Genomic DNA, 26,203 nt, shown 5'->3' with positions numbered 1-26,203 from the left:
GGGGTTCCTGCCCCGCCACCCCCAGGAGGCTCTTCCAGACCTCACATCCCTGTTGCTGAGAGGTTTTTTTTTTTCCTGATTACCAGCTCAGATTGATTTGCGACCAATTTAAACTCTCTTTTGCTCCAGAATCACCGTCTCTGCTCCCCCCATGGGGTCTCTCCTCCCGCTGCCCCCCGCGAGCTGGTGGGTACCTCCCCCTGTTGTCCTGCGACCCCGCGGGGGTTTGTCACCGTCCCTGGTGAAGCTGCAGGGAAAGGCCCGTCACTGCCCTCGGCCGCGGCTCCAGCGCTCAGCTCCCATGAAATCTGCCCCGTCGGGTGCCCGGGGAGGTCGCTGCCCTCCTCTTGCAGCCGTGTCACACCCTTTTAGCTTCTAGCAGGCACGATCCCGCTCTACAGAAAAGCGTATTTTTGTCAGTCGGCAGAGCACGCCTCGTCCCACACACAGTTAAATTTAACCTCGGCTCAATTAATCCGCCCCCCACCATCCCTCGGTTCTTCCTGAGCCATACTCAGCCCTTTGGCTGCGTTGGCGGCGTCTCCCGGCTTTGGCTCTCCGTCCCCCGGAGCCCGCAGACGCGTTTCCAGCCCCCCCCACCACGCAGCCGACAGCGTTCCTTTCCTAACTCACACGGAACCGCCGCTAAACGTAAAAAAAACCCCAAACCCCACGTTCTTCTCTTCCCCTGTTGTGAAATGCCAAGGCAAAACACCCCGGCCGGCGGCAGCAGCTGCGTGAAATGGGGAAACTCGGAGAAATTTTGCACGAGGGTTTATAAACCCCCTCCCGCCCGAGGTGTGAGCAGCAGACGGAGCCCCCCACCCCCCCCCCGGGCTGCCCACGCCAAGATGGTGGATTGTTCGTGAAGGGCTCAAAGTTGTTGTTGGTGGAAAGGGCCGAGGGAGCGATCGGTGGTGAAGTGGGTGTGGAGGGGGGGAGAGTCCTGGGGGTGGATGGAGGATGAGGAGGGAGGATGAGGGGGGAGGATGAGGGGGGAGGATGAGGGGGGAGGATGAGGGGGGGTGGGCAGGGGCTGCCCCTCGCCTCCCTGCAGGGGACACCGGGGCCAGAGCTGTCGGGGTGAGCAGGGTGGGCAGAGCAGGAGCCGCCCTCAGCCCGGCGGATCCAGCGCCCCGGGACGGGCAGGAGCCAGGCCCAGGCTTTGGGGGGGGCTGGTGCTTTGGAGGGTGGAGCTGGTGGTGCTGAGGGTGTACCCGGTGTTTCTGAGGGTGCACCTGGTGTTTCTTGGTGTAGCTGGGAGCCCTCTGCACTGTGCACCGAGGGACCAGTGCCAGGCAGGTGCGGGCCCCCCGCGGGTGCAGCCCCTCACTCCCTGTGGCGGCTGTACCCCGTTTCTGGCTCCCCCAGCACCCTCGGCCGCACGCAGGGCCCCGCCCCAGGAGCTGCCCCGGACACCCCGGGAAGAGGCGGCGCTGCCCTGCCGTGGGTTCAGGGGGTCGCAGCCGCCTGCGGGCCAGGCCCGGGCAGACGCTCGGTCCCGACGGGTCGATATTTCAAACCAAGGACCAGAGCGGTTGGGAGGTTCCCCCTGCGCAGCCGCGATGGCTGAGCCGTTCTCACAGAGAAGGTTCTGCGCCACCACAGCCGCCGCCCAGGGCCTCGGCCCCGTTACAGCCGGGTGACGCACGGGAACGTTCCAGGGGTTGGGAAGGGTTCGGAATTCTGGGAGCAAAAGGCGCCGTTTCTGTCAAACCACCGGCCCCGGGCGCAGCACGGCGCGTCTGAAACCCTGAACCTGCCGCCATCGAGAGATCAAATCCTGCCTCGGAACCTGGCAATAACCAGCGTTGTCCCCAGATCTGCTGGGCCTTGCTGGTAACGGCACGGGCTTTACTGGTAATGCCTCCAGGCCAGCGCAGTCAGCACCCCCCCAGGTACCAGGGGACCCCCAGCCCTCCCACAGCAGATTTTGCCCAGTTGGGCGCATGGGAACAGCGACGAGGCCACCCCGCAACCATCTTGGGGAAGTCATGGGGCCCCGCTGCTGGGTGAAAACACCAGATTTTGGTCACTCCACCTCTGCTTCTCCTCCCGCTCCCTCCCGGCTTCCCCCCCCAACCACGGGATCAGTTTCCTCCAGGACTCTTCAGCTCCCGGCACCACGAGCAGCTGTCACTTCTAAAAAATACCATCTGCCGGAGCAGCAGCTCCTGTGGCATCGACTCATGCCCCTCAGCCGCCGCCGCTCCCCAGCCCCGACCCTCCTGTGGGGAGGCGCCAGGCAGCCCCTCGGCCCACAATGACCCGTTTCAGCTTTTTCTGAGAAACGAGCCCGAATGCTGCGACGGCCTCCAAGAGGCTTTGCTCTTCTAAACCGCGTCCTGACGTCACCCCCATCTGTCACCCGCCTGGGGAGGCGCTTTCTGCAGAGGCCCCGTAGCTAAAACCGGGTCCCCTTTGCTTTCTCCTTGGGCCCCGTTTCCCCACACATCACAGATTTAAGCCTGGCTCAGCCAGTCCTGGAGCTGGGACTAACAGCAGCTGCTTTCCTGGGGAGGGGCTGAGGGTCGGCGCCTCCTCCTCATTTCTGCACAGAAAACCCAAAATATCAGACCAGCACCCGCCCGGGTGACTCTTTACAAAAGCTTTATTGGTCCCGTGTGTCCCCACGGGCCGTTTTTGTTTTTTAGAATTTCTGGAACTGCTTCTTGGTGCCCGCAGCCTTGGTGACTTTGAGGACGTTGAAGCGGACGGTCTTGCTGAGGGGACGGCACTCGCCCACGGTGACGATGTCCCCGATCTGCACGTCCCTGCAAAGACACAGCCAGCAGCGCCTCAGCGCTTCCGTGGGGCCCCCCCAGGCCTCGCCTAAGCACGGCCACAGGGACGGTGCTCCGGCCGCCCTGCGCTGAGCCTAAACCCGGGACTGAGCTCCGGAAACACGCCGGGGAGTCTCCAGCCACATCACAAGGCCGGGTTTGGCTGGAAACCTGTGCTCCAAAGCCAGGCTTAGGGAACACCCACCAGCCTCCAAACCCCAGCTTTTCCTTCAGGAACACCCAAACCTTCACCCTTCCCCAGGACCCGTCGCGGCACCGACTGTCCAGAACCTGCTTCCTGGTTCAGCAGTTGCCAGTGGCGTTGTCAGCAGCCCCTCACGCGTGAGGGATCTGAAGACCATCGTGAGTTCAGACATCACCACCAGTGAGCAGGTTCCAGACCAGTAAAACCACACGTGTCACAGGGACGCGCTCGCCGCCGTTCCGACACCAAAGCCGAGCTCAGGGTTACAAACAACAGACACAAACATTCCCAGGACACCCGGCGCCCCCCAGCACCTGAAGCAGGGGGAGAGGTGCACCGACATGTTCTTGTGGCGCTTCTCAAAGCGGTTGTACTTGCGGATGTAGTGCAGGTAGTCCCGACGGATGACGATGGTGCGCTGCATCTTCATCTTGGTCACCACACCTGGGCGAAGCGGGGAGTGTCACTTTGGGCTACAACCAGCAGATTTTGAGAAGAGAGGCCAGGAGGATCGGGCAGGAGCGTGCGGCGTTTGGCACCGCAAGTAGGACTCATCAATTCCAGTAATTTCCCCTTATTTACCTTAAAAATAAAGCCTAGCGCGGACTCTGGCGTCCTACCAGGATGGAAGGTCTTTCCTCCCACCTTACTGCCAGGCCACAACCTTCAAATTTATATTATAAACCAAATTATTTCTCTTTTTTTTTAAGACCTTCTAAGACACACTTCCTCTGCCAGGCTGCAACCTTTATAAATTTGTATTATAAACCGAATTATTTCTCTTTTTTTAAGACCTTCTAAGCACACTGTGACACGCTTCCTCTGCCAGGCTGCAACCTTCAAATTTATATTAAAAACTGAATTATTTCTCTTTTTTTAAGACTTTCCAAGAACACTGCGACAGGCTTGCTCCACCCGACGCTGCCTGCGCTACCTCCTCCTGCTCTACACCCACGTCTGCACCGCGGAGCAGCACATTTGGGGGTTTTAAGGGCCAGCGGCGGGTCCTTTGGCTTGGCATCAGTAAAGCCGTTGGCACTGTCGTCAGAGCCCTTAGCCCGGACTCGGCAGACCATCGTGAGAGAACAGCATCACCTGCCGCACCAGGACCGCAGCCCCGCCCAGCTCTCCCCCTTACGCCCGTGGGGGTGCTCCCCCGGGACCCCCCAGCTCACCCGAGAGGATGCGGCCACGGATGGAGACGTTGCCGGTGAAGGGACACTTCTTGTCGATGTAGGTGCCCTCGATCGCCTGCAAAGAGAAGCGACCGTCAGCGCTGGTGTTACTGGTCTGTGGTTCATTTGAGCTGAGTTGAATCATTTTTGGTGGTTTGGGTTTAAATAAGGAATGATTTAGAGCAACCACGCAACCAGCCACGCTGCTCCGAAGTCCTTTGTGAAGTCCCAGGCTGAGGCCACGCAGACCAATAATAATCAATAACCAGATTTCTACCCAAACAATGAGACTTATAACAAGGCACCGCCGTTGGACTGGTTGTGAGGAGCATTCATTGTCAGGCAGACCGGCTGTTCTGAGAGCGACATTGTGGAAGGGCCTCCAAAAATGTTAAAATCGCGATGTGAGCCAAAAATCCTCAGGCTGAGGGCTCTGGAGGGTCGTGCTTTTAGGTCCGTGGTGGGCGCAGAGGCAGCCCCCCCCCCCGCCCCCCCAGCCGAAAAGAGGAAAGAGGTGGGAATAAGGAAATTAGTGATGGGAATTAGCATGCTTATGCATGAGAACTTAATTAATACGTATTGCTGTATCCCATATAATCAGCGCTACAGGAGCTGGGGGTGCGTTGGTGGGGAGAGACTCCCCTGCGCACCCAGTTAATAAAGGAGCGTCTGCCTATCCACATCAAATTGGTGTCAAAAAGTTCGCTTTTATCCCATTTTGGTGACACTGGGAGGGACCAACGGCTCCGGCCACGCTCGTTTAAGCCCAAGCGCCTCGCTAACGCGGTTTTGTCACCTCGTTCCTTCGTCTCGCTGAAGGTTTTGCCGGTACCGCTCGGAGGAGCCGCACCCGCCTACGAGGGGCCGCGCTCGGCGGGGGCGTCGCGGCCCTTGGGGTGCAGAGGGGGGCTGCCCTGCCCCCCCCCCCTTACCTCCTTGGGGGTCTTGAAGCCGAGGCCGATGTTTTTGTAGTAGCGGGGCAGCTTCTCCTTGCCGCCCTCCCCCAGCAGCACCCGCTTCTTGTTCTGGAAGATGGTGGGCTGCTTCTGGTAGGCCCGCTCGGTCTGGGGAGGGGGGAGAGCGGGGGGAGAATCACCGGCTGCCCCCGGGCACGGCGCCTCCCCGACACCGAGAGCCGCCTCCCCCCCCCAGTTCCAGGGCGCGGTAACTCACGGAGAACCGCCCTCCCCCCTCCACCGCCGCCCCGCAGGCCGCTCCCAGCCGCGGCCCCGCCGTCCCCCAGGGCGGGTGCCGGCCACGGGGGGTGCCCGGTGGGGGTGTCCCGGCGGCCGGGGCCTACCCCCGCGCAGCGCCCACCTGCGTGTCCGCCATCTTGGGCCGCGCGGCGGAAAGAGGCGGCGGGGCGCGTGCGGCGCCGCTTATCCGCGAGGCGCCGGAAGTGACCTCACGGGAGGGCGGGGCCTGTTAACGTCATTTCCGCCGGCGCCCTGAGGGGACGGGTATGGCCGGGCCTACACGTACGGGGGGGGGGGGGGGGGGGGGGGGGGGGGGGGGGACGCGACATCCGGCTCCTGCCGCGGGGCCCGGGGTCCCCTCCCTTCACCCCGGGGTCCCCTCCCTTCCCCACCGCCCCGCGTAGGCCCCGTCGGGCCCCCGCCAGCTGTCGCGCTGCCGGGGACCCTCGTCGAGAGCCCTGCCGGTGCCGGCGAGTCGGGGCCTGTAACAATTAGTGATGAGCGTTTCGTGACAGCTTTCATATTAAGAAATTGTTTTACGAAGCAATGTTAAATTTTGCGTTTAACGAGGCCGGAGTGGTTAAAGCGCACAGAGAAGATACCCTGAGCTGAGGCAGGTCTGTCCTGGCAGGAACACCCAAACACGGTGGGTAAGGAAGAGCAGCTTGGCTGGACAACAGAGTTGGGGAACATCCGAGGAGAAGGAACTGTCCTCAAAAGACTCATGACCATAAAAGGGAAAAAGGAGTAGGGGGGAAATGCCCCAAACAACCAGCAACCACCTGAGACCCCCGTGCCTGCGCAGTGTCATTTTGTAAGGATGTCAATAATGTAGATGGGTGGAAAGGTGGAGATTTCTTGGGAAAAGTATGAAAATTCACATCTTTAAGGTATAGAAAGGGTAAATTTTTGTTTTAGTGTGTGCACGTTCGGTGGAGCGATCCCCCGTGAACCCAGCACTGCAGCACAGACCGCCGGCCTTCGAAAGCTTCACACTAAGCCTTAGAGGGTTCTTTTGAGACCTAATTTACGGTAACACTGTGGGGTCTCGCCCCGACCGCGGGGGATGAGGTCAGGGGACGGGCAGCCCTGCGGAACACAGGGGGAGGGCGCCTGCCCGGGGAGCAGCGTGGTGGCCAAATTGGGTGGGAAAGAGGGAAAACTGTCGATCCAGATGATTTAGGCAGAGGGAATGGTTTCAGGGAGGCCTTTCCTGAGAGCAGGTGTGGGGCACCCCCTCTGTGAGGACAGGCTGAGAGAGTTGGGGGGTTCAGCTGGAGAAGAGAAGGCTCCGGGGAGACCTTAGAGCGGCCTCCCGGGGCTTAAAGGGGCTACAGGAAAGGGGGGAGGGACTCGTCATCAGGGGGGAGGGATAGGATGAGGGGGAACGGGTTTAAACTGACAGAGGGGAGATTTAGATGAGATCTAAGGCAGAAATTGTTCCCTGTGAGGGTGGTGAGGCCCTGGCACAGGTTGCCCAGAGAAGCTGTGGCTGCCCCCTCCCTGGAAGGGTTCAAGGCCAGGTTGGACGGGGCTTTGGGCAACCTGGGCTAGTGGAAGGTGGCCCTGCCCGGGGCAGGGGGGTGGCACTGGATGGGCTTTGAGGTCCCTCCCAACCGAAACTCCGAAACTATACGAGGATTCTGTGATTTACTGATACAAAACCCTTTGGTTTGTAGGGTACCTGCCACAGTGGGTTCCTCTGGGTGAGGGAAGATTTAAATACAAGAGTTTTGGTGGGAATTTCTTCCCAGTCTCAGGCCGTGAGGGACAAAGAACGACCCGCTGTGAGGGCACACGCGACAAGGGTTCTCTAGAGCATTTTCTGTGCTGCTTGCGGAAAACGGGGAACCCTCTGGGTAGACACCCTGTGTCTGGACAGGGGTTTGTGTTTCTTGAAGGTCTTTTTCAGAACCTGTTGGCAACATTATTGGGGTGGGACCTAAATTCGATTTTTTTGGTGATTATGGCTTCCTGACAGATGTATTGCACCAGCAGGGCACCTCAGAAGAGGTAGTAAATCTGTCTTGTCTTAGTTTTATATAAAGGCCGCAGTATAATTTAATGTGATTGTGATGCAGATAAAGTTGTATTAAACCAACAGGCCAGGATAGCTTGTAATGAATCGGTTGTCTGGAGATTAGAGGGAGAATAAGGGCTTTTATGGCAAAAGGCGTTTTGTTCTGTTAGTTGTCACCTGCCTCGTTAGGGCCCGAGTGCAGGGGGAGCTTTAGCAGAGGAATGTCTGGCGCTGGAGTTAGTGGGGGGCGAGCGAGCGACAGTGCTGGGAGCGAGGGGTGGCGAGGAGCAGGCTCCAAACCCTTCCTGGGAGCTGAGCCGTCCTGCAGCCCCTCGCCAAGGGGTCACAGGGGCTCGCGGAGGGGCCGGGCGAGTTCGCGGAGCGAAAACCCCTTTGTGTTTGCTGAATGAGGGGGAGAAACCTGCAGCGGGGGAGATCTCAGCTGGACGTACGCGGCGTTGGGGTGTGGATGATGCCAAGCGACCTCGGCTCTAAGGGCTTCGGCTCCGCCCCGGGCGGGGACACAGGAGAGCGGCTCAGGGGTGAAGGGGGGCAGGAATATTTTTAAATTTTGGTCACTGGGATGTTTTTGTGTGTAAGTGTGTGGCTGTTGGGGCTGTCGCACTGCTTGCTACAGCGTCACGTCTTGAACAGAGGGCAGCGAGACCTCAGGGATTTTTATTTTTATTGTTTCCAAAGTTCTTTCAAACTCTTAGGGGAGAAGCAGCATCAGGTGGAGATCTGTACAAAGTTCTCTTGAAAAGTACCGCTCTGCCCTGCAAGTTATCCATGAGCTGGTGAATAAATAAACCAGCTTTTCTTTTCTCGTCTGTTTGACACTAAAGATGAAGCCTTGCAGCAAGTTGTGACGAGTAGGAGCAGGAAGCCCAGAGCAATCGTCTCCTGGTTGAGGTGGGCAGGTTCTGCAGGCGTTGTGCAGCTGCTGGGGCGAGGGCGCTGCCCGGGAAGGGCCTCGTGCCCCTGCGGTGGCAGCGGGGTGGTTCCCTCGGTCCGGCCGGCTGAAGAGCAGGTGCTTCCGATGGCCCCGGGCGGGAAACGCGGGAACGTTGTGGGGTCCGTGAGGAAATGGCGGGGATGAGGCGTAAGACCCCGCCTGGCCGGAGAGGGGCTTCCCTCGGGGCGTTGTCTGGCTGCACCCAGCCTCTGCTCGAGGAAAGAGGCAAAAGCCATTTTGCTGCTTCAGAGGAAACGTGAGGAGGCTGCGGTCGCTTCAGAGAGTGAGAAAACCAGGGAAAAAAGCAGCTTCAGAGCTGAGACAACCAGGGACGGCCTGGCAGGGGGTTTCCTCTGGCAGCTGGAGACAGAGTTCTGAAGCGCTTCGAAATGGTGCAGGAAAAAACCCAGAAAATTGTGCTTTTGGTTAATGAGCTGCAGCGTTGGGTGACGAGAGAGCGTGGGTCTGCCTCTGTGGAGGTGGCAGGGGGTGTCCGCAGGGGGCCGGGTGCTTTTGGGGACCTGGGGCTGTGCAGGGAGGTGGGCCAGCACCTCAGGGAGTGGCCGTGCCTGACAAAAACCACCCTCTGTATATGATTCTACATAACATTCTGCAATACAAAAGTCTTTGGTGTTTTCCCCCGAACTCTCAGAATTCTTCCTCGGTTTCCAAAGTCCATTTTATTCCCCAGCTCCAGCTGATTCTCATCGTTCTGTTCCAATTCTTACTTCAGTTTCAGGGTCATCTTTTGGGTCATCATCTTCTTCATCTTTCTTCCACTAGTTTTCATCTCGTGCAATTCTGAGAGACTTCAGGATGTTCTGTGAAATGCTGGGGTAGAGGGAGCAGTTTCTATGTACTAAATTCTCTTAATCTAGCAAAGCACCTGTGTTTAGTCAATTAATCCTCCTTTGTTAAAACTGTCTCTATAGGAGCAGCTTGACTGGGTTTTAAGCCAGCCTTGGGTTGGGACTATCCAAGCAGCAGGCTAAGAACAGTTCTCAGGCCTGTGGAGCAGCGTTCTGGCTGCCTTACAAGATCCCTCAGTCTTGAACGCGTTTCACTGGGCCTTAAAATCTATTTCAAATATACCAGAGGTTGTATTTAAAATTCTTCTACCACTCTCGCTCCGTTAGGCCCTTGCTCGTTGTTCCGTGTTTCGTGCCAGTGACGTTCCTCTCGCCCCTGTCCCGCAGCGGGTGATCGGGTGCTTTCTCTGGACGCTCCCAGGCGCCGAGGTGTTGCAGCATCGCGTGCTCAATGCGGTTTAGGTAGACCCGGAGCTCTCCGCACGTTGGCCTCCTTGCGGTGCCTGCACGGCCTTTCTCACGACTGTTGGGCCGTGGTGGCCGCTGGCTCGGGGTCGTTTTGCAGTTGGCCCGGTGAGGCGCAGAGCACGGCTGGGCCTGTCTGCAGGTGCATGACGCGTCCTGGGGGGGTGGGAATTGCTGCTGCCTGTGGGACAAACAACTGGCTGGAGAACAGCTGGTTGGGGACAAACCTGCGCCCGCCCTCAGCGGCCTCCGCTCGTGCTGCTTCTCCAGACCAGCCAGCGGGGCTGACATAGCTGGACGGTGCCTATTCCGGCCCTTTTTCCCTGGATAAATTCCCCCCCGACCTGCTGAGCGAGCGTGCTCTGAAACCACGAACCCGCTGGGTTTTTTTGAGGGAATTCTGGGGAAAACCGGGCGAGCGCGTCCCCTCCCAGTCCAAACCAGTGCGAGGGCGAGCGGGGCAGAGCTGCGGCGGGGTTGGTACCGCTCTGTGGCCACGCGCCCTCTGGGCAGCCTCCCTGCCACAGCTCTGCTCGCCTGAGCCTTGTCCCCACTGGGCAGGAACAGGGCCACCAACCAGCCCTGTTGGGCCACCAGGAGCACTGAGCTGGAAAAGGTCAAGGACGTGCTGGGTGGGGGGCAAACAACCTGCAGACTTCATCCCGTACCGGGTACCGGGACAGCCCATTTCTCTGGCTTTGGGGAAGATCATGGAATCACAGGAGGGTTGGAAGGGACCTTAAAGATGTGTGACACCCCACTGCCCCGGGCAGGGCCACCTTCCACTAGCCCAGGTTGCCCAAAGCCCTGTCCAGCCTGGCCTTGAGCCCTTCCAGGGAGGGGGCAGCCACAGCTTCTCTGGGCAACCTGTGCCGGGGCCTCTCCACCCTCCCAGGGAACAATTTCTGCCTTAGATCTCATCTAAATCTCCCCTCTGTCAGTTTAAACCTGTTCCCCCTCATCCTATCTCTCCCCCCTGATGACAAGTCCCTCCCCCCTTTCCTGTAGCCCCTTTCAGTCCTGGGAGGCCGCTCTAAGGTCTCCCCGGAGCCTTCTCTTCTCCAGCTGAACCCCCCAACTCTCTCAGCCTGTCCTCACAGGTCTGGGGTACGGACGGGTCAGCCTCAGCCTGGAAGGGGTGTGGAGCGTGTCCTCTTGTGATCCCAGTCTCCAACGGGTGAAGCAATCGAGAGCAGCCAAAGTGGATTTTACCAACAGCAAATTGTGCTTGACCAAGCACAAAGTCAAGGCTTTAAGTGCTGTAAAGCAGCGGCCCGTTAAATATTTTGTCTGTTGTCTTCCTGACATCCCTCCTGTTAACGTCTCATTAGATCTTTCGGGGACTGTCAACAGCCCTGATGATGAAGTTTTGGTGGCTTAAGGTGTTCCTGGCGCAGCTCAGCCCTCGCACGGGCGCCCCTCGCACAGGCACCCCTCTTCTCAGCGCCGCAGAGGCACGAGGCGGGGTGTGGGGCTGCCAGAACTCCCCCCCCATCCCCCAGAGCCCCAGGAGCTCCCCGCAGCGCTTTTTGGGGAACAGGGGGGTTTTTGCGCCTCGGCGAGGAGCAGCTGTCCTGGGGTGAGTGTTAAAGAATTTCGCCAGCCTGTGGGTATCTCTGGGCTCAGAGCTGGGCCAGCACCTCCAGGAGTGGCCATGGCCGACAAAAAGTGTCCTTTATATCTGTGATTGTACAGAACATTCTGCAATACAAAAAGGTTTTGGTGATTTCCCAGGAACTCTCAGCTCTTAATTCTCCCTCAATTACCAAAGTCCGTTATATTCCCCAGCTCCAGCTGATTCTCATCGTTCCGTTCTGACTCTTCTTCTGACGCCGCTGCTCCCCGGTGCACTCTTGGGTCGTCGGGGTTACTCATCTTAAATGATCTTCATCAGAATTCACCTTTAGACTTCTGAAAAAAGACTCAAAATGTTCTATTTCACATATACTTACTCTGTGGCTAGCTTTTCATTACCTCGCCTTTCTAAATTGCTGACCCCAAGTTAATCACTTATTTCTTATCTTTTGTTACGTCTAAAACTGAAACTGAAACCTAAGACTGATTTTTGGTACTTCATCGTGAGACTGAGACGGACAAACGAGCAGCCTTGGCATCGAACTGTCAGTGTTGTTCCTAGAGCACCTGTATCCTAGGAATTAAACCTGTAATATTTATTAATTATTCCTGCTGTTGATAATATCCTAAAAGAAAAAGAGTTTTCTAAAAGCTTGTTCCTTTTACCGTAAGGCAGTGCAGAGTCAGCAGCGCGGGAGAACCTCTCCCCCTCCCCGAAAGGGCCCCGGGGATGGCGACGGGTGCCCGTGCTGGCGGGGGGCGGCAGAGGGGTGGCAGGCGCCCACGTCTCGGCTGTGCCCCAGCCCCTGGGGGTGTCGGTGGGGTGAAGGTTGTCTGAAGCCAGGGGAGTTCGCTCTGGAGTTTGGCCAGGAACCACAGGCCAAGGCGACTTGGCGCTCTCGGCCGGGAGGGAATGTCTGGTAGCAGTGAGGAGCGTCTGCCCGGGGCTGTTCTGTCCAGAGAGAGCGGAGAGCTTGGAGGGAGCCAGACAGGAGGGGCAGCCCGTGCGGGGAATGGGGGGCCGGGGGCTTGCAGACCCCAACTGGTGCCATCTGGGGGGGGCTTCTCCCTCCTGCCGGTGCCTCTTGTCCTGCTCGGAGGCGCAGGGTGGCTGAATTGCAGCTGCTGCCTGGAGTGTTGGCTGTTGTGCTGAGAATAATTCACCAGGAACGGCTTTAAACTGCAACAGGGGAGGTTCAGACTGGGCATGAGGAACAAATGTTTCCCAGCAAGAGTGGTCAGAGAGTGGAATAGGCTGCCCAGGGAGGGGGTGGAGTCCCCATCCCTGGGTGTGTTTAAGGGCCGTTTGGATGAGCTGTGGGGGGATGTGGGGTAGGGGAGAACTTTGTAGAGTCGGGCTGAGGGTTGGACTCGATGATCCCGAGGGCCTTTTCCAACCTGAATGAAAAAGGAAAAAAAGAAAAGATCCTTGTCCCCAGTGGGGTAACAACAGAGGGACCCACTTTTAGGGCAGCAGGTTCCCGTGTTTCAAAAGCCCATCTCCCAGTGCAGCCCCACAGCACAGACTTTCTCCCTCCTAAAAACCCAGTTCGGGCCGTTGGTTTGCCCCGTCCTGTGTTCCAGCTCCTGCCCCCACAAATTGCCCCTTGTCTCACCCACCCGGGGTGGGCCCAGAGCAGAAAAATGCTTCTCTGAGCCCCGTTTTGATCAGCCTGCTGAGCGGGGGAGCCCCCCGGGTTGCTCATGGCATCGGCCTTCACAGGGAAGCCAGCCAGGACCTCCAGAGCAGCCGGGGAATGTTCCGCGCCATCGCTCCTTGTCCCGCACGTCAGCTCCCACCTCCTCCCCCGCTCTGAAGCACTTCACTCTCTGAACGCGGGACCGTCCCCGTGGCTCCCGCAGGCCTGCGTGACAATAGCTGGGAAATCACAGATTGTCATGAAGCACCTGAGCCCCGGTGAAGTTTGTGGTGATGGCATGAACTTAGCTCAGGCTTTGAGGCTCATTCAAATAGTCCAAGCCTAAAGTAGAGCTGAAGGCTCAAACCCCATCGGCTCCAGTCCGCCCCCAAAGCTCTGTGGCTCACCCCCAGCCCTGAGCAGGTGGAGACAGCCAGAGCTCTTGTGATTTCAAACCATTTATTTTCCCATCCTGGGCAATTTTCTGTTCGCCTGAAGTCCCGTATCTTGACCTCAGATGGACTCCAAGCCCTTCCTCTGCTCATTCCTATCTGAGATTTGGAAACCTCGCAGATTTTGAAGTGGATTTGCAGTGGCGCACGCTCCGCAGTGTCCTGCAGGGAGAAGGCCGGCGCATTCCCCGGCTGATTTGCAGCCCGGGCACGATGACACGGTTAAGTAGGGCAGCAGCAGCTGAGCAATCAGCACAACATGTTTATCTATCATTTATACGAGGCCGTGGTCCAGCTGAGGCTGCAGGCTTGGTGCTGAGAGCTCTCGTAAGGACGCGCATGTGGAAAACTCCTCACGGCCTTCAGAGCGGTGACGGCTCCAGGCTGTGCTCTGGGAAGGGCCTTCCCGGGTCACCCCAACCCCTTCCCCTGGTTTTCCCTGCAAGAGTCGGAGGAAACTTCCAGAGGAGGCGTCTTCCTCCCCGGCGAGGCTGCTTGAGGTCCTGGGGCACGTTTCTTTGGCGCAGGGAAGGTGCCCAGCGGGGAGAAGGGCAGCGAGGGTGCACGTGGGTGTGTGGAGAGCCGGCTGCGTCCTGATAACAAAAGGGATGATGCAACATGGAGGCTGGGGCTGAGCGCCGGAAAGGGCCCGTTGGCAGTGAACCCCGCGCGCCGCTGGCAGAGCCACGGTCAGGGAAATGTGTGGAGTAAACGAGAGCCCCCCGCTTGGAGATGCTCAACGCTCTCGTGTTTCTGTGCCCGTGGCTTATGTTCCCGGCTGGTGCTGCTGCGGCGGCTCATGGGTGTCGGGTGTAAAGGGGCAGATTTTAGAGGCCGTGTGAGGGGGAGCGAGTATGAAATGAGCAGGAGGTGGGGAAAACAGGAATTCGCTCAAGTGTTTACTGGGCTTGATATTGGTACGTGGCCTTGCCAGCTGCTCCCCTGCTGCTGTCTCTCTCGAAATCACCGAATCCTTCAGGTTGGAAAAGCCCCTCGGGATCATCGAGTCCAACCCTCAGCCCGACTCTACAAAGTTCTCCCCTACCCCACATCCCCCCACAGCTCATCCAAACGGCCCTTAAACACACCCAGGGATGGGGACTCCACCCCCTCCCTGGGCACCTATTCCACTCTCTGACCACTCTTGCTGGGAAACATTTTTTCCTCATGCCCAGTCTGAACCTCCCCTGTTGCAGTTTAAAGCCGTTCCCTCTTGTTCTGTCACTAATTCCCTGGGAGAAGAGACCAGCACCAACCTCTCTACAACGTCCTTTCAGGGAGCTGTAGAGAGTGATGAGGTCTCCCCTCAGCCTTCTCCTCCTCACACTGAACAGTGGAAGCAATAACCTGCTCAGCCCTCAGTTATCTCCTTATTCGCAGCTAAAAAGTGAGAGACCCCCGCAAGGGCAGCGTGTGCCAAGGCAGGGGGCTGCCGGAGCGCGAAGCTGTGGCCGAACCCGCAGCTCGGGGGCCGTGTCTGCGCCGAGCCGTCTCGGCAGCGCGGCAGCTTGGGTGAGGTTGGGTGTCGGCAGGAACGTCCTCGCGCCCGGTTTACCGGAGCCGGGGTGCGGGGTGGCCTCGGCGCTGACATCGCTGTTGGAGGTGGCGGCGTGTCGGGGAGCTGCCGGGGCGAAGATCTGCCCCAGTTTGGTGTGGGGCAGCACCCGTGGGCGCTGCTGGGCTGCGGGACGGAGGAGATGGAAGGGGGGTGGATGTGCTTCCACCACCTTTCGAGGGTGTGTTGGCGGGGGGGCTGTCGGGACGGGGCCGTCCCACAGAGCCTGTAGCCGAGCTGTGGCCCTCTGGCCCCTTGGCAGTTCAGCGCTTGACTCTGACCGCGGCTTCGCTCTGCCTTTGCCTGCGTGTGGGGTCCCACTTCAGCCCCCGGAGCAGGAGCCGTTCGCTCTCCCATCGACCGGCTTCGGGCCGACTCGCCGCGGCTCTTCACCCGGGAGGAGGCGCCTGTGGACGTTGCCCAGGACCTGCGGCTCCGTGCTCGGGGTCTGTTTGTTTGTCTGGAGGGTTTAGGAAGCTGGGGACAGTCTGGAGATCTTTCGAGGGAGAAATTGCACCTCCCTGGGAATTTCTTGAAGATGTTCGAAAAGCAGCGCTGCTGCTGTTCATGGCAACAGCCCAACAATCCGATTTCAAATCCGCGCGTGAAGCTTCGCTCCGCGGTTCTCTGCGTTTCCCTGGCACCCGGGTTCCCAACACTGCAAACCACCGTTTGACACCTCGATCCTCAGGGTGTGGCTGCAAGGAGCCCCTGACGGCCGGTGCTGTGGGTGAGCACCGAGGGCAAACGTGAGGGAAACCAACTCCTGCTGATGTGAAGAAGGCTCAGAGCCGCCGACTCTTCCCAGGACATCACTCGTCTCACAGCGATACGCAGGATTGTGTTCTGCTCGGGGAGCCCTAAGATACAGCATTTCCCTCTTTCTCACCAAATAACTGTAAGCGGTGAAATAGATCCTCAGAGAAGACACTGGGGTTGGTCACGGCTGAGGCAGTGAGGAGCTGGAGTTAGTCTGTACGTGGTGGGAACCCCTTGCTGTAGCTTTTGATGTGGTTTTTTTTCCCCCCAGTGGACGTTTCTCCCACCGTGACGTAGGTGGTTGTAGCCGCCGGTCTGGGTGCGGGGTCCCGAGCACTCACCCACGCTCCCCGAGCTGTGGAGGATGGAGGAGCTCTCTGCTGGCACCCCAACGCTTCTGGTGGCAACTTTGGCCAACCTTGGTCACCCGCCGGGTTGACGGTTTGTGTGGTCCAGAGAGGTCGTGGTGTCTCCATCCTTGGATGGTCAGATGCTGCTGGACGTGGTCCTGGGCAACCACCCCCCTGCTGCTCCCACCACCACCCAACCGCTCCAACCACCACCCAACTGCTCCCACCACCCCCCTGCTGCTCCCACCACCTCCCAACTGCTCCAACCACCTCCCAACCACTCCAACCACCTCCCCACCGTTCCAACCACCTCCCCAGCTGCTCCCACCACCTCCCAGTCGCTCCACCAGCGAGGGGACGCTGCCTGGAGAGCAGCCCATGGCCTTTCCTCTGCGAATGGCCCTGGGGCTCAGCAGAGCCGGGCGGCGCAGGCACTCCAGGCAGTGGGGGGCAGTGAGGACGACGTGCGGCCGTTCAGCGTGAGGAATTAGCCGATCTGATCCTAGACCGTGTCTTGGCTCCATCCGGATTTACCGAGGGCAGGGATTAAGCTGAAGGGAAACCAACAGATTAATACGACATTAATCACAGACAGTGCAGCTGGGCGGGAATCACCTGAGGACAACAGTCGCTGCTTGGCCGCAGGGTTGTTGCCTGAAGCACGAGCCAGCAGCAAGGACTGGCCCAGTGGCTCTGAGCCGCTTCTGCTGCTTTGAATAAAAGATGTTTTTCTCTGCATAAGGAGTAAAAGGTTCCCCCTCGCAGGCTGTTCCTTCAGGGGTGCTCTGGCAGTGGCACAGCTCCGGGGAAACGCTCAGGGGCACTTTATGAAAAAACACGTTTATTGTTACTTCTGTGAAAAAGCAATTTTCCTGCTGAAATTGGTCTTGAGTTGGCCCAGGCCTCGAGCCATTTCCAATTGCATAATTCAGCTTTTGAATGCGGCTTTGTGGTCTGCAGGAAGCCCCGATCCCAGCTTGTGGTGGCCGGGGAACACCTTCCCCAACGCCTGTCAGACCCAGGCGAGCAGCGCTCAGACCGCTCCACGCAGCCTTCTCTGAGGGATATTCCTCCAGAAAGGACCCCTCACCGCCCTCATCATCCTCCCTGTTCCCCTTCTCTCATCTGAGAGCATCCTCTTCCCAGGGGACCCATCTTGGGCTGCACTGGGGGTGCTGGTGCCCCCAGGAGCACCTCTCCGGGCAGGGCCCGAGCGTGGCTGGGGGCTGCGGGGGCAGAGGTTGCCCCAGTGTACACTGGGAGGATGCTGGTGGGACTGGCAAGCAGCGGCCCTTCGAGTTTGATGACGAAATGAGCCTCGGTCCCTCCCACGCCTTAATGCCCTAATTATTTTCTCCTTGGGAGATTAACCACAGCCTTTATTCCCCAGAGCAATTAGTCCTTCTCCTTCGCTCCTGCGCTTTCCTTAAGAAGATTTATCGGGCTAATGTGCTGGTCGTGTGAATTATCCCAACAAGCCTGTTTTTAACAACCAAATCATTCCTTCCATTAGAGAATAAGGGCGTCTGGGATGGGGGGAGGCCTGACCCATCTCTGAGCCCTGCCGTGATGCCCCTGCTGAGCGGCTGCCCATGCAGATGGCCCCGTGAACAGCTTGTCTTTGACAGCCTTCCCGCTTAATCCTGTCCCCAAGCCCTCCCAATGGCAGCCGGCGAGCTGCCCTGCGCAGACGTGCCGTGCTTTGGGGGCTTTTTCGGGGAAGGAGCTCCGTGTCCCCTCCGTCTGTGGGAGCTGGTGCTCCCTCCTGTGCTGCCTCCCCCGCCGCACCGGGGACGGGTCCCCCCACATTTCAGAGCCGTACCAAGACTCTGGATTTTTTCCCTCATGCTAAAAGCACGGCACCAGAGGCCAAAGTGACCTTCTGGGAGCAGGACTGGGGCTTTTTGTCCTTTTACCCCTTCCCCACACTCTGAGAAGGATGCCCCTGCTCATGGGGGTGGACGAGGAGCCCCATCCCCCCGGCAGCGGGGTGGGAGCAGCCCTCGGCCCCCCCGAGGCACGGCTGGAGGCCGCCCGGCTTCTGCCTGGCAGGGGAGAACCTGCCTGGCACCGGCCGCGGCCCCGGGAGCCGGCCATTGTCGTACGGCCCTGGATGGATCCCCAGGCGAGCCGGCTGCTCTCCGGCACAGAATAAATGATGCCTGTGCCACCCCCGAGACGCGCGAGCAGCAATTTCATTAATTGCTTCAGTTTCAGGGTGCACTTGATCAACTTTATCGCTGCATCCAACTTTCTCAAGGTCAGCGCTTTCCAGATAAATTTTGGAATTAATTCCCCCGTCAGGAGGCTCGGTTGTTCCGCATTGCACTTGCTTCAGCTGACAAAGAAAACGCCTCCTCCGGTGCCGCGGGAGGTCAACTCGACTCGCCAGCCCTCAGACGGGCCACGACACCTCCGTTTCTGAGCGCAAAGTTTCCAAATACGTGAGTGTTTGTGGCTCCGCCAGCTCCTCGCTTGGCTCCGAGGTGGGGACCTGCCCTGGAAGGTGCCTCCCGAAGGCGCCCACGTGCTTGCAAAAAGGGGGAGAACCCCCCGTTTTCATCACCCGCGCAGGTGGGCAGCGAAGCACGGCCTCTTCTCCAGAGGCAAACCCCAACCTCGGCACCACTTTGCAGGTTTATTTTGAATAAATAAACTGAATTTGCAGAGCAGGACCCCGACGCCTGCGCTCGTCTTTCCACGCCGAAGCCGCAGCTTGCTCAGCGCCGCCGTCGCTCCCGCTGCTTTGGAGATGGCTGAAGTGCAGCACGTGCCCGTGCTGCTCGGCAGGGACGGGGGGATCCCGCAGCCCCTCGGCTTTCGGGGGCACCACCCCCAGCCGCCCTGACTCCCCCGAGGAGGTGTTTGCTGGGTGCTGCTCAAAGGTGGGTGGCTCAGCACGAAACGCAGCAGAACAGCAGCTTGTGCTGTTGTGGGAGGCTGCTTGGCCATGATGGTATCAAGGTCCATCTATATAGATATTTTTATTATTTTAATGAGGTGCAGTGCCTAATGAGGGAGGTGTTTTGTCAGCTGGAGGGTCAGTTAACATGCTGGGCTAGTGCGTACATTGGTGTTTTATCAGGCTTTAAAAGCAGAGTTTGTACCTGAATAGAAATATAAACCACAGCTGAAGGGTAAAAAAAAAAAAAACCAACAAATCAAAGTAATAAACTGCAGAGTAATGAAAGATATTTCCTTTGGCAGCCAGGGTGATTTAATAAACTCAGAGGACAGATCACTGCGATTGCAGCCAGGGAGATGGTGCCCTGCGCCCGCCGTCTCGCCGAGCACCTTCAGCAGCTTCCCAGCTCCATCTCTAAACGTCGCACGTGCTCGTCCTCGCGCGTCCCCCTGCCCTGCCGGGCTCGGCTGCTCGGCTGTGCCCATCCGCGGGACCCTTCCCCTGGTGCTCAGCACCGGCCCCTCTGGCGCGGCCAGCGCGGGGGCTCCGGAGTCTTTGGGGTTTGTCTGTTTGTCGGGCAGAGGGAGGGGGAGGAGATAGCGAGAGCTGAGGGTTGGGGAGACGACGCTCCCGCCGGCCGTCGGTCCACCAGCGCCCCCGCTTCGGGGGGAGTTTGGCCAATTTCTGTTCTGCAGCCACGGTGCTGAGGGTCGGTGTCTGTCAGAAGCGGCGCTGGGCTGAACCCCCCCGCGGGTGCTGGTTGATTCACCTCTGCCCGAGGGCTTTTGGCAGCTCTGCTCCTCCACTCTAAATCTGAACACGCGCTGAAAACCGAGACTGGGAGAAATAAAGAGCCACCAACCACCAGCGAGGCGCTGTCGAGGCTCTGTCTCATCCAGCCTGCGGACGAGCACTTTAGCCACACCAAACCAGTGACTTATTTCCCTTTTCCAAGCGTCAAACCCGAGCGATCCGAGCGAGGCCGCATGTCACAGACGCTGAGATACACGCGGGGGCCGCAGAGACTTTCCTGCGAGGTCACGTCACTGTCCTCCCCAGCTCCTCCCGCCCTCCCGGTCCTTCACTGCATTTCGGGGCGGCGGGAGGATTCCCGTGGCCTCAGCGGCGAAAGATAAAACTTGGAATCTCGGAGGAGAGGGAAAAGCATCGCTCGTAGCTGCGGAGCTCGTGTGGCCCCGCGCTCGCGCCCCGGCTGCTCGCGCCCCGGCTCGGAGGTGGCTTTGGCCACGGAGCTGCTCCCTGCGCTGCAGCTCTCCTGGGCAGCGCCCATCGGTGTCCCCACGGGGGGACGGTGGCCGCAGCCTGCGCAGAGCGCTGTTGTCAGTCTGTGGAGTGACCCTTTCCATCGCCAGCGTGGGAAGAGCCTCCGGCGCTTTGGGAGCTCGTCTCAGAGGAGCGTTAGTGCCCACCAGAAGAAGGTCGGGGCTGCGGAGCTGGGGGTGCTGGGGGGATCCAGCTGCTCCGAGCTGCCTCGGCCCCGTCCTGGCGAGGGGTGGGTGCGAGTGTCCCCTGAGCGGGGGACGCGCTAGGACAGCTCTGCTGGGTCCTTCCCATCTGCAAAGGTGGGAGCTCCCTCTTCTGCACCCTCCTGGTATTTATGCAAATCGGCGTCAGTCCTCGGCCGCGATTTTTGGTGAGGGGGATTCTGGCTTAAATTTTGTCATCTGGGCAGGGGCTGCGGGATCAGCAGAAAGAGAAGGGGGGCAACGCCCGACCAGAGGAACGTGAATGGGGGGCGTTCGTTTCTCATTTGGTGTAAATCTGGTTTCCTTGAAGGCTGAATAATAGAAACGAAAACATGTGCCAGAGGCGATTTCTATCAGGACGGCTCCAAAGAAGGGACCAAACTTCAGCGCCGCTCCTGCCCAGGCAGAGCCTCCTCCCCGTCCTGTGACGATGTGAGACAGGGACAATTCACGTGTCACGCAAGAAGCGTCAAAACACGAGGAGCCGGCAGAGCGTTGGGGCTGAAATCAGCGTGGGAGAGTGAACATGGGGAGGTCTCGGGGCGCCGCGGGCAGCTCCTGGCTCTGTCCAGAGCCCACACGGACTTTGGGGCAGAAACTGGGCGTTTCATTGGCCAGACTGACGCCGCCTCCTGTCTGTGTCATTGATCCATGATGGTTTTGCTCTTTTCTGTTCTCTGCGAGGAACTGTGCACCAAACGATGTTAAAAGACTAAGAATGAATGAATAAATTAGTAAAAGCTTTCTCGTGGCGAGGCGATGACAGATGTATTTCTGTCACTTGTGCTGAGGTTATCGGCATGCCGCAGATGTTTTTGGTTGAATTCAGGGTGGGGGATGTTGACCTCCCTGCAACGGTGAGGTGGGACGGGTGCGCTTCGCCCGGCGTCTGCTGCAATGTCTTTCCTCAAGGAGCAGGTTAAAGGCAGGTTTTGAAAAACAGCAGCAGGAAAGGTCAAAAGGACGTTCTCAGGCAGTTTAAATTCATTAAATACAGTTCCTGCCTTTTACCAGGAAAATATTGCTGGTAACGGAACGGTGTTAATTAGAAAGCAGATGCAGCAAAACTGTTTTGCAGGTGACACAATAGAACATACATCCTGGCAGATAGGTGAGGGAGGGAGGCTCACGGGTGAGTTGGACGCTGCTGGGTGGAGCTCAACACCGAGATCTGGCGCAGCGAGGTGCTGGGCTCAGGTCACCCCTTCACTGCTGCGCGCGGGGGACACACGATGGCAGGAGGGGACCCGCTGGGTTTGGGCTTTTCTCCTCAAGTTTGGTCCGGTCGCTGGGGCTGGGAGCGTAGCTCACGCCAGCTTTCCCCTTCATCCTGATGAAGACCCTCAGGGTGAGGCCGTGAGGAAGACCCGTGAGGAAGATGCTGCCCGAGGGCATCCTAAAGCCGGTGCGACCCACCGAGGGGTGCGGGAGGCAGCCCACTGCCCGGGGAGGGTCGGCCAGGGGACTCGACTGGCTTCTCCTGGGGAAGCAATGATCTATCAGCAAGAAACGCAAGTAATTCACCCGTTTGCTGTGCAAAGACCCCACCTGCTCCAGGGGCCCCTTTGGCCAGGACCACCCCTTGATCCCGCGAGCTCTCTGCCGTGCTCCCAGCTCCAGAGGTGGCTGAAGAAGGGCCTAAGGCTGGTTCAGACCCCCCGTGTGGGGCCTTCAGCCTGCCTTGCATTTGCCCCCCAGAGTTTTCCCCTCTTTTCTTCTCTGGGAGGTGCCTGCGGTGCTTTGCCCATCCCGCCCCCCCGTTTAGCCGGGCTGGCTCCCCCCTGTCCTGCCTTTGGCCGTCTGGAGCTGCGCCTCGGGCAGTCTCCCAGCACCACGTCCTTGTGTACCCTCTGGACGGCCGCGGAGGATTTCCTTCTCCCACAGCTCCCCACGCCTGCTGCTGGGTTTGCTCTTCCCTCCAGCAGCTCCTGGTGGCCCAATCCAGGTTGGATTCCCAGTTTGAGCTCCTGAAGAGCTGTTCCATGAGACACTGAGTGTGCCTACAGCCTTGAGGTCGGTGCCCCCCGTCCCCCCCCAGGCTGGGCAGCTGCTGCTGCAGATTTAGCACTAAACTCTTCAGGTTTGAATACCAGCTTCTGTACTCAGTATTTCATTATTTGTTGAGGAATTTAATTTGCTAACTCAATTTAATCTGAAGATCTCCTAGACGTGGAGAAGTGCTGCGCTGCCAGCATGGGCTCCCTCCTCTTTCCGTAGATCTCTCGATATCGGAGTCCTCGTGGTTGTCTTTCTTTTGTTGAGTTTCTAGGAGATTTATTACACTGGTGCTCTCAATTAAGGCCAGACATTGCAGCTCTCATCTTGTTCCTTAGCCTGAGAGCAGCACGGCTGACGCACACGTATCACTGATCCCATTCCCTTCTCTGCACTTCTATTAAGCGATGCTCTATTTTATTTCTGACCATTTCCAGTCCTTCACTCGAGGACACTCAATTTCCACGCTTTTGTTCCTAACCCTGCAGTCATTTCTTCTGCCAGTGCTGATGTTGCCCCACACCTCAGTGTAGAGCTCCCCCATCATGACCCTCCTTGTATTTTTACGGCTTATCTGAAGCCTGCACGGGTTCCTTCTCTTCATTCCTAGCGATGGGGAGATGGCACCGGGCTCCCCGTGGGCAGAGACTGGTGCCACCACCCCCGGGACGTGGGGGATGCGTTGGCAGGTCTCGCTGCCCACAGGTCCCGGCGTTACGGGAAGGGGAGGGGGAGGCTGCAGGAACTGCAACAAAATACAGATACTTATTTTAGAAATGCCCAAGCGACATCAGTAGGTGTAATTTTTCATTCGCCCCCGAAGTACATTTTCATATGCCAAAATTTTCCTGTCGAGATGCCTAAAACGAGACAACTGAAAAGCATCGTGGCGCTGACACGGAGTGAGCTCACCGCGGAGCTCATCAAGGCTCCCAGTGACTCGGGAGGTGCTGGAAAGCCTCTAGACATCCTTGGGCTGATTCCTCCTCCTCCTCCTCCTCGCCCTGCCCAGCGGGGCCCACGAGAGCTGGGTCCAGGCGGGCGGTGGCGGGTTTTGCCGTCACCGCTCTCATCATTTATACGCGGGAACCGTCTGGCCAGGCCGCCGCTGTCCCGCCCAGAGCACGGGCGATGAGGCTGCGCAGGCTGGAGCTTCTGTTCTTGCGAAGACGGGAGCAACACAAACCATTCTGTGAGTTATTCGGCGCTTGGCGCAAACCCGACAGAGAGCGAACGCCACCGAGGAGCCTGCGAACTGCCTAGCTCTCTGTCCCCAGCCTGGAATTGCACTTTGTGTGCTTCTTCCCCCTTTGCCTGGAACGCAGAACGGACGGACGGACGGAGGGGGCTGTGGCGGGGCTGTGTCACCGTGGGGGACGGTCTCCTCTCGTCTGCGCAGGGTCTGAGCGGGTGGCCTCTGCCCTTATTGTCCCAGGTCTGTCCCCAGAGACGTGACTTCCCCGGTGAAAGGATTTTAGATAATACTTCTGGGCTAATTAAGATTTGCTGAAGTAATTAGGAGATAACACCTCAGCACTTACTGGGATATGAGGCTTAAAAGCCTGATTATTACAGATTAAATCTGTATGGCTGTAAGAAATTCCAAGCGTGCTGTAGGCGATACCTTCAGCTTTGCAGAAGACTGAACTGCTCCAAGTCCTACAGCCGCCCCATGTCCCCTCCGCAGAGGAGAGGGAGTGGCTGCGTGTGGCACCGGGGCCAGGACACCCTCCCTGGCACCGTCCCCATCGTCCCCTTCGCCGGGGGCACCCGCCACGGCTCTGCCTTCTGCTGGTGTTTGTGCTGCCGGGGCGGGTGGAGGGCGAATGGGCTGGGAACCTGTAATAAAAACCTGAACACAGTGATCGGGTATAGATATTTTTCCTCCTGGAATGCACAATGTGACGTGGTGTCCGCTGGTTGTCTCCATTCACTAACATGCCCCTCTGTTCTCGAAAACAGGCTCTTGCAGCTCTCTTGAGCATCTCCCGCTTATTAAGTATCTTCGTGGCAAAAACCTTATCTGCATTCTCCAGTTTTACTACTTCAACCTCCTCCGGTCTCTTTGAGAAGCTTCTGACCGGGGCCACTGCTGTAGCCCCCTCCCCTGCCACCAAACCCCCCCTGCCACTTGCTCAGAGTGGCACTCGCTGACACAGGAGACAACATCCCCCATCTCCTGGGGACAACGTCCCTCACCTCTTGCAACAACACCCGTCACCTCTTGGGGGTTGCTCAAGACAGCGCCGGGTCAGGTCCTGGGGGAGATTTTCCACCAGCCCACAACATCCAACTCCTGGGGACAGGCACATGCGTGACCCCCTTGGAGCTGTGGGGCGGCCACCGTGGGGGCAGCTCCTGCACTTTCAAGGGTGACACCACGAGAAGCCCCGCTGGGCTCTGCCACCCTGATATAGATGTGGGAGTAGCCCCGTACCCCCAGTGCCACTGTGCCAGGGAGCAGTGACTTGTCACGGCGCGTTGGGATGGGGCCAAGGTTCACAGGGGTCCCTACAATCTTGGCTTCTCATTCTTGGATCATAAGATGGAGCACGTGGGCTCAGGCCGAGGGTCCCTCCATCCCTCTGCTCTGCCAGATGTGGCCCCCACGGGAAGAGCACGACCGTGGCAGAGGCGTGAGGCCGATCCCAGCTCTGGGCGCTTCCCGAGCTGCTGCAGCCCCCGTGGCCCCACGGCGCAGGGTTGCCAGTGGAGTCCACGGTCTGAACCCACGCTCCGGGCTCGCCGGTCACTGCTGCGTCAGTGACACTTTGTCTCGCAGGTCTCTGGGCTGTGCTGGGCTCGGTGCTGAGAGCGGCTTCCCCGTCGGGCCGCAGCCCGGGGCTGGGGTGACATTAATTGCAGGGGTGGCTGCTTGACCACCCGCACCGTATCCCCAGTATCCCATGGAAATTATTGCCCCGCTCGCGTCCCGTCCCCACGCCCCTCTGTTAGAGCCTCAGGGCTGGTGGCCGTGGAGCCCCGTGTCACCGGTCCGCGGGGCCGCGTCGATGGGGCCCACCCCTGGGAAACCTGCCCGGGGGGGCAGGAAGGGTCTGGTGCCCCACTGCTGCGTGGGACCCTGCCCCACGCCTCGGTGCTCCGAATCCCAGTGTGGGGCCGGTGCCTCCTCCCCGAGGATGTGGGATTGTCCCTCATTCCTTCATCCCGACGGGGCCGGCGTCCCTCTGCGCTCCCTGGCCGCAGCACCCACCGTTCCCCCGAGAGCAAAAGGAGCTGGGCAAAAGGATGGGGAGCTCACGGGGGCAGGGTGAACCCCGAGGCTGGGGGGTTAGAGCTGGGTTTTGCGGGTGAATTTGGGGCTGTTCCCCCTTGTGTGCGTCACACCACGCTGCTGCAGATCGACTCTCATCTGCAGTTCCAGAGCTCGGGGTTTGGCAGGGTCCCTCTGCAGCTCCCCAGGATTGTTCCTCCTCTGCATCACCCTCAGCTACGCGGACTGACTGTAAATGAGCAGGGATAATGAAGCAGAAAAAGAACAGTGTTGGGAGGGAAAAATCAGATAACAGAATAAAACTCAAAATGCAAAAATAAAAACAAGCCCCAGAACAATAATGTGCTGAGATGAAGCTCTTTAAAGTCTTGCAAACAAGATCCAGTGAAAATGAAAACAAGTGGCGCTTGCAGCCAGAACCAGAAATAATTACAGCAGAAGCACCTGCAAATTTTTAACTCTTAGAACAAACTGCCATTTGAAATGGAAAAACAAGTCAATATTGCGTTGGGATGAGCAAGTTTTAAAATGATGAATCGACTAATGAGGAGGCAGGAATATTGAAAATGGTTGTTTAAAGCACGGCCCGGGCAGCGCCGGCACCGCGGGGCTGAGCCGCCACGGGCACTGCCGGGCTGAGCC

General features: G+C 58.7%; 3 protein-coding genes and 2 non-coding genes across 6 annotated transcripts in view; 2 read left to right on the top strand and 3 right to left on the bottom strand.

Moving 5' to 3' along the window:
- TRIM3 (tripartite motif containing 3) overlaps positions 1 to 869 on the top strand; it is a 5,364-nt gene extending 4,495 nt beyond the window's left edge. The window contains 2 exon segments of the mRNA XM_074816691.1: positions 130 to 186; positions 354 to 869. Of these exon segments, the coding sequence (XP_074672792.1) occupies positions 130 to 186; positions 354 to 869 (573 nt within the window).
- A 1,724-nt stretch (positions 870 to 2,593) lies between these two features.
- Positions 2,594 to 5,567, bottom strand: RPS11 (ribosomal protein S11). The gene is made up of 5 exons (XM_074816641.1): positions 5,481 to 5,567; positions 5,096 to 5,227; positions 4,164 to 4,239; positions 3,303 to 3,432; positions 2,594 to 2,774 (listed from the first exon to the last, which is right to left on the bottom strand). Exons 1-5 carry the CDS (start codon positions 5,493 to 5,495, stop codon positions 2,651 to 2,653), a joined length of 477 nt encoding a protein of 158 aa, XP_074672742.1. The 5' UTR covers positions 5,496 to 5,567; the 3' UTR covers positions 2,594 to 2,650.
- LOC141920354 (small nucleolar RNA SNORD35) lies at positions 3,078 to 3,168 on the bottom strand. The gene has a single exon (XR_012622298.1). It is a non-coding gene; the product is annotated as a small nucleolar RNA SNORD35 (small nucleolar RNA).
- Positions 4,000 to 4,088, bottom strand: LOC141920355 (small nucleolar RNA SNORD35). The gene has a single exon (XR_012622299.1). It is a non-coding gene; the product is annotated as a small nucleolar RNA SNORD35 (small nucleolar RNA).
- Positions 5,568 to 5,607: 40 nt separating the features above from the next.
- LOC141919978 (uncharacterized) lies at positions 5,608 to 24,364 on the top strand. Of its 2 annotated transcripts, none has more exons than XM_074816642.1 (2): positions 5,608 to 5,623; positions 20,642 to 24,364. In XM_074816642.1, exon 2 carries the CDS (start codon positions 21,388 to 21,390, stop codon positions 22,300 to 22,302), a length of 915 nt encoding a protein of 304 aa, XP_074672743.1. In that variant the 5' UTR covers positions 5,608 to 5,623; positions 20,642 to 21,387; the 3' UTR covers positions 22,303 to 24,364. The 2 variants fall into 2 exon arrangements, 1 of the variants encoding a protein (XP_074672743.1); XR_012622196.1 differs by lacking the exon at positions 20,642 to 24,364 and adding an exon at positions 5,991 to 6,258 and having other exon boundaries at positions 5,611 to 5,623.
- Positions 24,365 to 26,203: the final 1,839 nt, after the last annotated feature.

Source organism: Strix aluco, chromosome 2 (assembly GCF_031877795.1).
Source record: "Strix aluco isolate bStrAlu1 chromosome 2, bStrAlu1.hap1, whole genome shotgun sequence".
NCBI classification, from domain to species: Eukaryota; Metazoa; Chordata; class Aves; order Strigiformes; family Strigidae; genus Strix; species Strix aluco.
Note: the sequence above shows the minus strand (reverse complement) of the source record. Positions and strands in the feature narration are given on the sequence as shown.